The sequence below is a fragment of the Aquarana catesbeiana genome, linkage group LG03 (genome assembly GCF_042186555.1).
Source record: "Aquarana catesbeiana isolate 2022-GZ linkage group LG03, ASM4218655v1, whole genome shotgun sequence".
Lineage (NCBI taxonomy): Eukaryota > Metazoa > Chordata > Amphibia > Anura > Ranidae > Aquarana > Aquarana catesbeiana.
In genome coordinates this window covers 249,802,721-249,818,118 of record NC_133326.1, presented here as the reverse complement: position 1 = coordinate 249,818,118, position 15,398 = coordinate 249,802,721, and the positions used below count along the sequence as shown (strand labels likewise).

Genomic DNA, 15,398 nt, shown 5'->3' with positions numbered 1-15,398 from the left:
TAGTCCTCAAAGTGCACCATAAACCTGTGGAAAACGTTCTGGACTTAGCCAGGCCATAAATGGGTCCTTTTTTAAATTTGACCAGCGGGCTGAATGGGAAAAAAAAATTGTCCCAATTTCCCCATTCACAAATTCGAGTTGGATGAGGGAATCCTCCCCACTGAGCTATTGTATTCTGACAGTGTGAAGACTTACCCACCTGCTATAATCTACAGCACTAATCGAGCAGGGAAAATCTGACAGGGTGGTTGTACAGAAGTCGATCATTAGATTGATTCTGCACAACCACAATGGAGATACATGCATCGAAATTCGGCCGGTCCCTGCTGAACTAGCTGAATTTTTATCCATGTATGCTGACTTAAAGTGATTGTAAGGGTTCAGTTTTAAATAACAAACATATCATACTTACCTCCACTGTGCAGCTCGTTTTGCAGAGTGGCCCCGAACCTTGTCTTCTGGGGTCCCCCGGCGGCTTTCGCGGCTCCTCCACACATCAGATAACCCCCTAGGAGAAGCGCTCTCCTGAGGGGGTTACCTTGCGGGGCGCGCTGCCGAGTCCAGCATCCGTAGCCGCCGAATGAATGACTCTGCCCCGCTCTCCGTGTCACTGGATTTGATTGACAGCAGCGGGAGCCAATGGCTGTGCTGCTATCAATCTATCCAATCAAGAGAACCCCCTGCAGAGAGATAGCGCGTCCCCGCTGGGTCAAGGGGGGGGGGATTGGTCACTGCCAGGTGTTTTTTCATCATAGGATGCATTAAGGTGAAAAAACACAAAGGTTTACAACCCCTTTAAGTGTCCATAGGGGCTTGTTTAGGTTTAGAGTGTAAGGTGCTGCTAGGCAAAAGACTAGCACGCATCGTGTCACACAGTGTGTCCATAGTAGAGAGGCATTTGGTGCCAAGCCATAACTTTTACCTCATAAAATGCAGGCCTCTGCAGTCTCTGCTACAAAATCAAGGTCTTAAATGCCTTCCTCCATAATAGCCTCAGATAATAGAGGTTCTGCCTATGATTCCTGAATCCTCTACCTATAAAACGGCATGGTGTGCTTTGTACTGCAGATTGTGTTATTGAAAGCCAGGGACACCTGTCTTACCTTATCCAAGACACTAACTAGGATGTTCAGGTTTTACCCCTTACAGTGGGCAAAGCCCAGAAGAGGTCTTCATGGTCTGGGAACTATAGACCTGGACAATGGCCTTGGACCTGTATAGCACCCTGCGGATAACTACACACCTTGCACTACAAGCTGGAGTCAGTTCCACAGGAGAACAGATCTAGCACCTAAAGACACTAGCAGAAAATGGGAGTCTATGGGCGGGGTTATGAGTATCCCTAGCATGTTTTTTTTTTGTCAGCGTCCAGTAACCTAAAGAAAACCTGCATATAACCCAAGGTCTACAAATACAAGTCTTGTAGGATAGAGATAAAAGATATAAGATACAGACCTTTCCTCCAGTGCAAGAGGTGCTGTCATCATCCTCCAACGAGGTCTCAGGGAATGCGGAGTACTCCAAATCTTGCAGGAGGAATGCTGCAACAGTGTTGGGAGTAGTTTACATTACCCAAATATCACTGGGAAGGGGATGTCACCCTAGTCTAAGCTCTTTAGGTGGAATCGGGGGTAAGGGGAGTATACTCAATTTTTCTTTTAAACTTTGAATAGACTCATTTTTTTTGTCAACTTTATGCAAGGGGGAGGGGTGGTGAACATAAAAAGCGGGCCTTCCTTTAAAAGTGGAAGGTCTACTTTAACCTTTTCAGGCTGCTTCCCACCTTTGACCTCAGGTGGCCAGATTAAAATTCCTGATAAATTGAAAAGATAAAGCTGTACTGGAGTTAACAAAATATATTTTTAAAAATTTTTAATTGACCTTTTATGAACTATGAAAATTGAAGCTACGTAAAACTATGAATAATCAATTCACACTAAATGGAGAAGTTGGCTTCACACCTATGCTACGATAAAATGATCAACGTATGCATTTCATTTTAATGCAGTGCTTCGCACAGCATTGAGTTAATGCAGTTTTTATAAAGTTTTAAAATCAATGTGTGTTATCACATGCTGCGGCAATGCGCATATTTCACGTATTCCTGCATTGCAGACATGAATGAACCATTGTTTTTTTTTTTGTTTTTTTTTTATATAGGAAATGAAATTCAGAACAGAGTAATCAAGTTCTCTCCCCTCTGCAGTCACCACACTGATCAGGAAGTGCTGTGTACAGAGTTCTTCCTATTCATTCACAAATAAAGAGAAAGTAAACATGCCATTCATGTTTACTATCTCTTCACTTATGAATGAAAACCGGAGTGCTTTCCACAGAGCACTAAGAATGGTAAATATCAGACATTTTTAATAACCTTGCCCACTGCCACCCCACCTGTAACTTGATCCTCCTTGCTGGTTACTGGCAGTCGACTTCCATCCATAACCTGTTGTCTCTGCTGTATTCGCGACAGCGGGAATTATCAAAGGAGGGAACAGAGGAGATGGTACTGAAGCTTATAAGTGAATAGGGAATGCAGTGAAAAGATACTGGAGCTGGTTTTGGCAGCAAGATCTGTTCCACCATACCCTTTCTGTTGATGACAGCAAAAAAGTCAATGGACTGCTTGGTGCAGCTTTAGGGAACAATGTCTGCACTATCCACACATTAATTGGGGAGCAATTAAAACTTATTGGTTGCCATGAACAGCAGCAAATTCTAGCTGCCCCAATTTTGATAAATCCCCCTCAAATTCTTTAAAAAAACATCTGTACTGTAAAAAGTCTAATATGATTGGGTTTTAAGAACTTGTTAAAGGCTGGGAAAAAAAAAAAATAGACTTTTTATAAATAGATCATAGCATTCATATATTTTAGATTTTTTTGGTCCATTAACCCCTTGTCTACCAAGGTATTTTAACGGCACGGTAAACAAGGGGCTAAAGCAAGCTTACGCACAGACGCAAATGCAAACATGTGTAGGTCCTGCATAAGTATGTAAACAGCAATTGCATTCTACATACTTGGTGTCTATTTAATTTAAAGCTTGTTTGGCTGTACTTCTCCAGTCCATTCTGCACTCCTGTGACCCGTTTTCAGCAGAGAGTGGGCTGAAACCCGCTGTCGGCTGACGTCACAGAGCCGGTCCAGGCTGGGGTAAGATCGGGACAATGGAGTCGGGATCTGCCCACATGCCTGGACCGGCTCAGGCTCTCATTGAGCCGCTGAGAGCCTGAGCCGTCCACTCCCGCTCCCTTCACAGCCACAGACTGACAGTCACCAGCTCTTTGTTCAGGAAGCCCTGAAAACCAAGCGATCGGCGGTCTTAGAGACGGTGGGGGAGACTGATGCTGCATGCATTCACCTAAGTATGAATCTTAATCTTTCAAATTTTACCAAAAATTGGATGTTATATCGTGTTTGTGTGCACTGTCCTGAAAATACACGTTTGATTAACGGCTGCGCAAATATTTTGCAACAATATAAAAAAATGGCAAAAAAGTCAACATTTTATTTTCCAAGGTCCCTGCTTTTGGAGCATATATACTTTTTGGGGGGGATGTTTAAAGTAATTTCTGGCCAAAAAAAAAAAAAAACTGATTTTAACATTTACTAAAATTACTTTTTTGCTTACCCTCTGAGGGGCGGGGGGGGGGGGGGGCGGGGGGAATTAATGAAAAGCCACTTCTGGTTCAAACAAGCATGCACCTCTACCTCCCTCTACTATTAGTCAGACACATAATGGTTAATGAAAGGCCCAGAAATGGCCAAATAAAGGGTAGTGGTGCATAGTAAGATAATAAAGCTATGAAATATAAACAAAGGTGTGTAGATTAAACGCTAAACCGCCACTTGGCTTTTTTTTTTTTTTTTAATTGTTTTAAAAGTTTGCAACCTCAAAAAAAAAAAAAAAAAAAAAAAAATGTACATCTTATGTTTAAACAGATCTACTTACCTGTGCAACTACTGTTTGTACAAATGTGAGTGGATGCTGCTGTTTTTGGTGAACAGCACTTTCTATTGCTACTTTAGCTACAGTGCTCGGATCTACGCCAGCTGGCACAGCAACCATTGTTGCACTACAGCCAGCATTATTTGGGTCACTGATTGTAACAATCCGTACTCCCACTTTGCTGGGAATGACTGGGGCAGATTCCCTTTCACTGTCCTCTGCTGGTCGCTTAACAGATTTGCATTCTGCTGTTCCATTAGTTGACCGTACATCGGCAGGTAGAGTAGGCTGAATAATTCTAGCTCCTGTATGAGGCAATGTTATAAGTTGATGACCTGGTATAATGGGGGCTGTAGACTGAGCAGGAATAACTACAGACGGACGCTGCTGAGGCACATCTGAATTCAAAGTGGAAACTACAGGTCCATTGGGTAAATCTGTGGGGTTACCACAATGCATTTGATTTGAAAGGTTTGAAGTATCACGACTGCTGCTTGCAGTATGTGACAAACTGTTGGGTGCTACAGGTCCATTGGATAGCCTTTCCACTTGTTCACCTTTGGCAGTAACTTGTTGATTAGAATCAAGAAGTTCTTGTTGCTCGACGGGAGATATTTCACCATTTCCTACGTGGTTGGAAGTTTTGTGATTTGGAATGTTTTTGCTCAAATGTGAACAGTCTTCCTTTTCAAAATCACAAATCCCATTAACTTGTGGCCGTTTAAAGTCAATCTTACTTTCCTGTGTGTCTGCCTGCTCAGAGCTTAGCTTTGCGGAAGCTCCATTTTCCCCCAGTTCCACAGATGACCCATTAGGGACCAGCTGGCTGGCCTCATTCTGAGCTTTCCCTGAGTTTGAAGGAGGTAGAGTGGAGTCACACTTTTTACCATTTAAGAGACTTCCTACTTGCACATTATTTTCATTAGTTTCCCCATTGCTGGTGTTTACAGAACCTTTTGGACAGGAAGGATTTTCCATAACTTCAATTTTACGTTCATGAACATGCAAGCCTGTAGCTTCCTTTGCTTCTTCCTCCTTTTGGCAAATTATCTTATCACCCCTAAAAGGGGGAGAATTCGTAGATCCTGTTAAAGGCCCACCGGTTTGCGTAACAGCAGCAGAAAGAGTTTGTACCTGTAATCCAACTCCTGTTTGTGCCCCACTCATTGGTGCAATGATCTGAGGTGTACTTCCCTGGCTTACTGTTGCAGTAGCAAAACTTGTGTTTGGCACAACTGTTATTGTCACTTGATTGCCTGTAGTCCCTTGGAAAATTGTTGCGGGGGAATTTGATATCAACTGGCCTGGCAATATTTGCAGATTTGAAATTGGAACAGTCTGAACACCAGTTTGGTTCGGCATGGTACTCTGAACTAACTGTACATTTTGCTGCCCAACAAGAATTTGTTGAGTAGCAGGCTGACCTTGTACTCCAAATGAAGGCGTTTGATTATTAGCTACTTGATACACCACCTGGGGACTTGGTGCTCTTGCATTGTTGGGAGGCGGTATTTGAGGAGCAGGGAGTATGAGTTTTCCTCCTGGAGTGGAAGGTCCCCGTTTTGGAAGCAACAGCTGTTTGATTAAGCTGGACTCACCAGGAGTAGAAAGACCAACATTTGCATTCTGAGCTTGCTGTTGCTGAATTTGTACTTGTACAGGCTGGGATGGCTGCGTCTGCTGAGTTTGCACTTGTGCCTGTTGAGTTTGGGGCTGTTGGTGAGGTGCTGGTGATAACTGTTGCCTTTTGACAGAAAGCATTTGGCTAACAGTTGGTGGAGGTCCTTGTGAAACTGGAGTGGTTGGGGGAGATGTCATAATAGGTGGGAGCTGGTTATTTGGAGATGGTAAAGGAGATGAAGACGGTGCTATACCTGGTTGCCCAGTTAACTGAACAGTCTGCCCAGCTTGAATGGCAGCTGGATTAGTGAGAACAATTTGGTGTATGGCTGGTGCATATGCTTGTCCATGTTGAGCTGGCTGACTAACAATTACAACACTCTGCTGAGGCTGCTGCTGTTGGGGCTGCTGAACTACACCTGCAGATGACACCTGATGAGAAGACAGGGGTTTGGGAGCAATACTCTGGAAACCAATTCGAGAGGCTTGTGGATTTTGAACACCAGCTATAGTAACCACCTGACCAGTGGCAACATGGAAACTTTGTACTGTTGTTACAGATGCTATGTTGGATGATGAAGTTGTTACATATTGTTGAGGAGTTAAGATAACTGTATCTTTTGGCTGGCTGGAAGCTGGAGACTGCTGTGACGGAACCTGCAGAGTTTGCGAAGAGGTGGTGATCAGCTGCTGCCCTTGTTGAATTCCTGCTGTGCCTGCTGGCATATTCTGAACTCTGCCAAATATGTGACCTTGAGGAACAGCTTGCTGAATAACTGCTACAGGTGTTCCTGATGCTATCTGTCCAGGTACCATTGTGTGTAATGGGGGCTGCTGCTGAATAACAGATGAATGGTGAAACAATGCCTGAGAACCTACTACAGCAACAGAAGACTGCTGTCCGGCGTGATTTTGAACGATTGAAGCTTGTGTTGATCCTCCCAAAGAGATGGTGACAGGAACTGCTGAGTGCTGAACAGAACCCTGTATTACTGCAGCTTTCACTACTTCACACGAAATTGGAGTTTTATTCTGTATTACAGTCACAGTAGTATTCTGCTGATGCTGCGCTTGACTTAGAGGGTTCTGCGGTATCCGGCAAACTGTCTGTGCCACACTGTGGATGCCTTGAATAGGAAATGACATTTGTGTTGCTGCCAGATTAGGAGCTTGGTTAGCTGCTGGACCTCTCTGGAAAGGATTTGCAGCTCCTTGTGGCATTCCTGCAAACAAAAAAACAAGTATCAGTCTATGTGTCAAGAGAACTAAACATGTGTTGTCATGACTGCTTATATGCATATATTACTTGTTAGTGTATTTTACGGTCACAAACATCTGCAACAGTTATTTTTTTTGCTTTTTATAGAATATGATAAACAAGTTTTAAATGCAGAGAAGAAATTCATTAATGTCTTTGGTTCTTCAGTAAGGAACCTGGTAGGGCTACCTGCTTACTGGTAGGCAGATGTGTTTTATAGCATCTTACCCCCGCAGAAGCTAAAATGTGCTGTCAAATGTATGTCCCTGAGTATCTACATCTTTTAATATGTAAAAGGAAACCCGTCATTTCAAACCTGCTATGGTTAATCTCCTAAAAATGTCAAGTGTCTCACGGTCATGATAATCACCTAGCTTGAACACTTTAGGTCACTAACGCAATACAAGTATTCAGAAAGCAAACTGCAAGTACTGCTGTGAATACTTCTCAGATTATAGTTTCACAGGGTTTGAAACCATAAAGAGAAAGTCTGGCAGGCAGGCACGACAGGCCCACCTTAAATCATGACTAACAGACATAAACTTCACATCTGGGTTTGAATGCATGCAGGCTATACACACAAATATGTATCAGCTGCTGTGTGATGATTCTCAACTATAAGAATAATTTTAGCAAAAAATAGTAATTCACCATTGCTATTGTATTATGTTTGAATATATTTCAAAGACGATTTCCTTTTTAATTATTCATATTCAACAACTGTATGCTAGGATTCAACCAATAATTTATGCCACATTTTATGTTCTTAAATTCCCACACTTAAAAAGTGTATTTCCATTGTTGCAGTCTAATTGGGATAACACCTACTCTATATTTGTTACATGTTTTCCATTAACATAACATGGTAGTGGTATTGAAAATGTATTGCTTAATTTATACACTAGGGGGCAGTCAAGCTTGCCGTTTCTCTGTTACTGATAGACTATGCCCCCTAGACTGCTTGTATTATGTGATGTGATATTTGTATTTTTTTTTTCTTTTCTGTTCTTTTGATACATGGAAAGTACTTTCAATGTTTTCTGCTTTATTTTTTTCTTCAAAATAAAGACTGAAAGCAAAATTGCCGATAAGTGCTTTTTATTTTTGTTTGTGGTATATGTATACATTCTAATTGTATTTGTGTACAGACGAGGTGGTTGTACTGATGTCTTTTTATTATAATTTTTCTATTCATAGTTTTAACCCCTGTAGGTCCTACACGATATTACATGGGGTGGCGATACATGTATTGTGTTTGACTTTTTCCATTTCATTTTTCGTTTATCCCTCTGGTGACAACTGGGAGGGAATAGCATTTGTTTTTGGTACACATTCTCCATCTGGAAGTGTGTAGGACACCTTAGGATGGATTCTGCCATAAGGGAGGGGGGTGACTTCATGAACTTCCCCCATATGCTTCAATCATAGCCTTTTTGGGGTATCCCTATAGGTACTTTTTGAGTAGCCTCCCTCCTCTTAGCTATACAACTATTATTTTTACATTATTTTTATAATAATTTTTACTTTATTATAATTATTTCTTTTATTAACGTTAGCCCTGTTTCTGCTCCCTATGTCTCTGATTAGTTGCTAATTTTATGTTAGCCTGCTTGCCATTGTGGGTGAATGTTGCTACTACCCACGCTGACAGGCCAGAGGAATGAAGGAGGCGCTCTTGGGAGCGATTTCATGTCGTTGCCAAGGAGACTGGAGTTTGCATCTCGATCTGTCCAGGGGGTGACGTAGAAGGTAGGGTCGGAGCGCGCTCCCTGTTGCTGTTCACTTAGTCTGTGTGCGACGTTTATGAAAGGGGCGGTTTGTTTGTTGTGCTCCCGCCCCTCATCCCCGTCCCCATGAATGCCGCTTTAGAGGGCGGGCTTCTTCCCAGGATGCAGCAGCGTTAGCTGCCATTGAACGAGATGGATTTGACCCGTAAATGGGGGCGGGCTGTCTTTCAGGATACAGCAGTGTTCACTGCTATTGGAAGATAAGGATATGACCTGGAAATGCTTTAGCTCATAACACAGGAAGAATGGTGGCTGCCTATCAGTAAGTTATCAGTGTATTCAGCTTGCTTGTGCCCTATTAGATTTGTAGCCATTGTTCACTCCTGATTCTCAACTACTTAGTAGTTGAGTCCATTCACCTGTGTATTATTGGAGAGTGGGCGGAGTTTCCAGTATCATCATGAATTGTATGTGGAACCAGGATTAGATATAAGAGCTGACACACAGGCCCCTAATCAGATTCGCTGAGGAAGTCCACACGGACGATACGCGTGCCATGTCAGAACAGCCACCCATCTGGTTCATTTTATGCTGTATACCCTTGCACTGGGAAAGAGTGCTTGCTTTGTGAGTAATATTTTTCTTATTTAATACATTTTATACCTTTATGTATGGAGAGCACAATGTCCTGTTATTTTTGTTTTTAACATGATATATATAACTGATGAGACTGAATTTGGAATACTGCCTGTGGACCCCTATCTCCATAATCTACCCTGTGGAAGGGAATGCATGAGTGACCTTGCTGTTAACACAGAAGGTTCACTCAATAAGGTGAGCAGCCTAGACCCTTGGTGGAGGTTCACATTGGTGGTGATACAACAAATACAATCTTATCCTATCACTGCACCTTTTCCTTGCCAACTGAGGGATTCTCCTTCTGCAAGTGGGCAGCTTTTTGATCTCCTCGGACTAAGATATACTCTTCGGGACTTTGCCTCATGCGTTTTATTTATGTACGTTTAATATGTACATTTCATGTGTATACATTTGACCTGTATTGAGCGCTGCACTGCTATATTTTGTGTTTGTTTTTGGATAAGTGCTTTTTCACTTGCTTAAAAAAACAACAAACACTTAAAAGTGATACTAAACACACACTGTTTAATTTACATGGTCCCTTCTATTTCTGTATGTGGGTGATGGCACTATTTCAATAAAAAAAATAGCATCCAAGTACCCTTTCCTAATCAATCTACAGCTGTCACATGTCCCAACTCTTTCCCTAGCCTGTCTGCAGGGAAACATAAGCAGAAGAAGCCTCTAGTCCTCTCCTGCTGGTTACATGCTCAAAATTTAAAAAAAAAAATGGGATACAGAGTAAAAAATAAAATATCAATAAACTGTTTTAAATCATCATATAAATATACAATACATATTTAAAATCAAATCTTTTTTCTGGCAATAACACGGTGTGGGCGGATTTCTGCCAGTCACAGGATGTGTCACGCCCCTCCAGCCGGTGTCTTAGAATAAAAGGGAGGCAAAGTCCCCATTAATCTACATATAATATCTCGCCCCATTGTGTTTAGCTGGTTAGTGGGCATGAAGGAGGAAGGGTGTGGGCAGTCATTTACCACTGTGTATACGCCCAGATGTGATAGGGAGAAAATGCGCAGCACAGAAACTCGCTGAAAAACTGAACATGTGCAATAGCTGCCAATGCTGCTCTGTAAAATGCCCAACTGCACTGGGGACATGAACAATAGGAGGAGATACAGAATAGCAGGATCAAACCAGGTTTCTTTGCAGAATACAGAAAACAAATCTCAGTGACTGAGTATGAACAGCATGTAATACAGCATTTATTGATAGTTTATGATATGGGTTTAGTGACACTTTAAACGTGGTTAGAAATCCTTGCAGTCATTAATGTAATATAAAGTGATTGATCTGCGCAAAAAAAAAAAAATGAAATTATATATATATATATATATATATATATATATATATATAACCATTTACTCCCTGTGGTGTTGACTCGCGGCTCAGTCACGCACACAAGCCAAAACAAAGGATGGCTTATGGGACTGAGAAATTGACTGAAGGAGCTGTTCCCCTGGTGGAGCTCTCTCATGAATGAGGACACTTGCGCGTCCCCCATTCAGAATGTGAGTGACATCACGGATGAGGCAAGGACAGGGCAGGGCTGGGAGACTGAATATTAACAGTATGAGAAACATTTGGTTGCACAGGGCAAACGTTTGTCAGTGGAAGAGAAGGGGGTTGCTAAATGTCTGGATTAGACAGTTGTTTCCAATCAGGCAATCAGCAATCTGAAAAAAGGTTACTATGGGAAAATGTAGAGCTTTTTCTTTTTGATGGGAATTCTAAACAAGCTCTCCCTGCTTTGTAAGGTTTAGGAGGGAGCTGTGGAGCAAGGTTTAACATAATTAACCCTGTCTGTGCTGTGCTCAGTTGTAAACTAGATCTGAACAACACCGGTCCTAACAAATGGTTAAAAATATAGAAACTGACGCATGGTACCTTAAAGTAGCTGTAAACAGCCTCAGATCATACACAGGGATGAAACAAATCTCCCTACATAAGTTTTACATGTATATCAGCAGTCTTCTTCTTTATTTAGAAAGTGCACATTGTGTTAGGAGATTTTACTCTTCCTGGTTAGCACTGCAGTGAAGCCTGGGCATACAGCCAAGACAGCTGATTGGAGGAGAGGCGCACACCCTCTCTTCTCATAGGTAGAGACATTCAGCACACTGCTAATCTCTTTATAACATCCTCCCAACACAAAACTCCGGCTGCTTTTATCATATGTGACAGAGAACTTGTCAGGAGTTATCAGGCTGATAACAGAAGAATGGAGCAGGAGATAGCTACGGGACATAGTGCTTTGAAGAGAGATAACAAAACACTACATATATAACAAAACACTAGATATATGTGACGAGCTCAAATTTCATGAATCAGGTTAACATCCACTTTAACAACTTCCGGACCAGCCGCCGCAGTTATACTGCGGCAGGTTGGCTCCCCTGCGTGAACCGTCGTAGCTGTACGTCGGCTCTTCAAGACGCTTTAGCAGGCGCACGCGTGTCCCCGTAGCCGGTGGGCGTAATGACTGCTGGGCACCCGCGATCGCTTGTGACAGAGCGAAAACCGGGATCAGTGTGTGTAAACACAAATCCAAGTTCTGTCAGGGGAGTAGAGACAGATAGCGTGCTAAGTAGCACCAATCGGTCTCCTCCCCTAGTCAGTAACACCCTCCCACCCCCCCATTAGAACACACCCAGGGAACACAGTTAACTCCTTGATCGCCCCCTAGTGTTAACTCCTTCCCTGCCAATGACATTCATACAGTAATCAATGACTATTTTTAGCTCTGATCGCTGTATAAATGTCACTGGTCCAAAAGTGTCAAAAGTGTCCGCCGCAGTCATGATAAAAATCGCTGATCGCTGCCATTACTAGTAAAAGAATAAAAATGCCATAAATTTATCCCCTATTTTGTAAACACTATAACTTTTGCGCAAACCAATATAAGCTTATTGCGATTTTTTTTTTTTACCAAAAATATGTAGAATACTACATATCGGCCTAAACTGAGGAAAATATTTTTTTTTCTAAATTGGGGATATTATAGCAAAAACTACAAAATAGTGTTTTTTTTTTTCAAAATTGTTGCTCTTTTGTTTATAGCGCAAAAAATGCATAGGTGATCAAATACCACCAAAAGAAAGCTCTATTTGTGGAGAAAAAAAAAGGACAAATTTTGTTTGGGTATGTCGCCGCACGACCGTGCAATTGTCAGTTAAAGCGACAGTGTCGTATTGCAAAAAATGGCCTGGTCAGGAAGGGGGGTAAATTCTCCCAGGGCTGAAGTGGTTAATAAGATATAGTTCAGCGAGTCCGATTGTCAGCAGCAACCAGGAACAAATGTAAAATCTAAAAAGTCGAATGAGGGCTGTTCAGCAAACTGATCACATCCACATTTTCCAGTGAAAATTCATACATTGATCTCCTATACCTATAGTAAGGACTCAAATGGCATTCATTACTTGGCAGTCACTTTTCCTGGCTGGGGGAATGATGCCTGTATGCAAGGGGCTCAATTCTGCTATGGTCTCCCATGCCATATGGCTGCTTTTCCTTGAAGTGATAGACTGGTCAGTTATTTCTGTAGTATTTTAAAGCGAACCATCACAGGCATCATAATTTACTGATGTTAACTCAGGAACTTGACAAAGTCCTTGAATAAAAAAACTGAAGAAGCTGAGTAATGTTGAATATAGGCGCTTAAGCATATAGACGAGTAAAATTCTTCTTCATTGCCAATATTGTATAATATACTCATTTATACCTGCGTAAACACATGTATACAAGTAAATTACTGCACTCAAATGTAAAATGCTCCAATTTTATTTATGGCTCTGTACTCAATGCTGTACTGATCTTCATTCAGCTGTGTGCATTGTTCATTAGGAAACAATGCATTGCATTTCAAATCAGTAAAAAGCGTGGCATATTTTACTCTCTTGTGCAAGAGACATGAAATTAGTGTTCTCCTCCCTGCAGTCCTGTCAATATTTTTCCTACATGAATTTTCTTAATCCTGCCATACTAGCCTGGGCGAGAAGATGAGGGTTTGCAGTGAAGTTACTCGAACTTTAATTCTAGAACAAACATGAACTCTAAGGCTGCCCAAACCTAATGTGAGTACATAAATATATGACCTCTTCCCCTTTCATTTAAAATCCATAAGAGACACAACCTCAGTCGACAAGATTTGAAATTCCACTAGGTGTACAATAAATGATTAGAATTTTGTATAACAAAGGAAAAAATATAGTTGCATAATGCTTGAGAGCCTTTGATTAATATTCCAATAACAATTCAGGGAAAAAAAAAAGTGAACCTGCTGTATTTGCATCAGGCACCACGTCTGCCCTGACAGCAGGAGACTGCTGCTGTTGATAGTACATCTGAATTGGAAGTGGTAATGCCCTTCTCTTCACACCAGAAACGTGAATATGAGCTTGTCCATTATTGTTCGGGTCTTCTACTCGCTTTATGTTGTGATTTGGGAGTACGGACCTACAAAACATGCAGATTACCTGTACACGTTATCAAAACTATAACTAGCATGAATGTAAAATGTATTCAAAAACTATTAAGGATCACCAAAAACAGAATGTCACTCAAATTGCAAAAATTATTGCTTGGAAAAAAAACAAACACAAAATTCAGGTTTTAAGTGACTCCTCCCTGCAAAGTAAAGGGTTAGGTTAATACTTGCTTCTCCTGACGCCGGCACCACCAATACCTGCTGTCTGCAGGAACAGATTCAGCGTACAGCACACTTCTAGGTGTATGGGAACTTGGTACTCCTGCCAGAATACTTTCATCTGGCCCTACATCACTACTAAGCCCTGTATTAATGTAGGAGCCAGGAAAGAACCAAAAGTGCAGGGGAGGACCAGGTATTTGGAGGCACACATACCTATACCTAGCAATCCAGCTCTCAAAAAAGGTCCAGACAAAGCCCTACCACACAGCACAGCCAGCCTGGAGAGCTGACTGTTCGCTACTGTAGTTAATACAAAAAGGTCTTGTCCCTGCTCTTGAGCTGTTAGTGGACAGTAAAGGTAAAATGTGTCAGACTGACTGGCTCATGAGTACTGCAGCCCAACTATTCGACTCTTCTCCCCCTCCCCCTCTTCCCTAGTGTACTTACACTAGTTGCTTTACAAAATACAAAATGGAAAAGCACAATCCAAGTAAACCATATATAAGAAATTTGTCAAAATTAGCTCAATGCTTAGATTTTTCTTACTTTTGTTCTACTATATTTTGTATTTGTTTTATTTATTTTTTTAACATCAGTGTTTCTTGAAGTGGTAACCATGTACTGTATATTTGCTGCTCCCAAAAAACATGCCACCCCTATTTTTAATCAGTGCCTGAGGTCTTTCTACCACTAACAAGCAAAACAAAATAACTAAAATCCGGGTAGATGGTAAAAACACATTTAATAAAAAAGAGCAGTTCTTGTACCTTAGACATTTGTAGAACCCAGAGGAGGTCAGAATTCCCCCTCTTGCCAATTTGCTGCATGTTGAAAGATATTCCGAGTACATTTCCGATCTGGAGACAGAGCTATCAGGACTTACTTCGAAATGGGCATTTAACCTGTGGCCAGGCACAAGAAAGGACTCATGTAGTTTGTTTTTAAAAGTAGAAATTCAATAATTGTACCCAACCTATGTATGGCTGCAAAACCAATTCATACACAAAAAAAACTTTCCAAGAAACTGTTCAATATTCACAAAACAAACTGGAAATGTTGGTAACAAAACACTGCAAAAGCAAGGTCTTACCTGAAATCATAATCTCACATTTTATGTTGCAGTAAACAGAATAGCACTAAAAGCAAATTGGTAAGCAGTTTTGCTCCTGTAATCTCTTTGGTAACAAAAAAAACAAAACAGTTTTTTGGGAGGGAGGACCCTCTTCCTCAGAACTAAAGCGTTTTATTTTTCCCTGCTTTGGCTCTGAGGAAGAGGGTCCTCCCTCGAAACGCGTTAGCGATGCCATCAGGTCCCTTTCAACACTGGGTCCAGGTTGCAGGTGTCTAGAGACACGGTTCCATTTGGTCTGATGTACTGATGAGTGCTTTTTTACTTTCAATAATTTTTTAATAAAGTTTTTCAGAGAAAATAGAGTCATTGATACATTCTTTTACATAGTGGAATAATAAATCCATAGTAATGCAACTAATAAGAGAACAAATTTCAAATAAATATATTTAGAAACAATTGTGG

General features: G+C 41.3%; 1 protein-coding gene across 1 annotated transcript in view; it reads right to left on the bottom strand.

The window, feature by feature from the left end:
* The window catches only part of ARID2 (AT-rich interaction domain 2), a 140,309-nt gene that overhangs the window by 38,750 nt on the left and 86,161 nt on the right, over positions 1–15,398 (bottom strand). The window contains exons 13-15 of the mRNA XM_073619956.1: positions 14,632–14,766; positions 13,493–13,671; positions 3,955–6,794 (exon numbers count right to left, since the gene is read on the bottom strand). Coding sequence (XP_073476057.1) covers positions 3,955–6,794; positions 13,493–13,671; positions 14,632–14,766 — 3,154 coding nt within the window. The remainder of the gene's footprint in view (positions 1–3,954; positions 6,795–13,492; positions 13,672–14,631; positions 14,767–15,398) is intronic.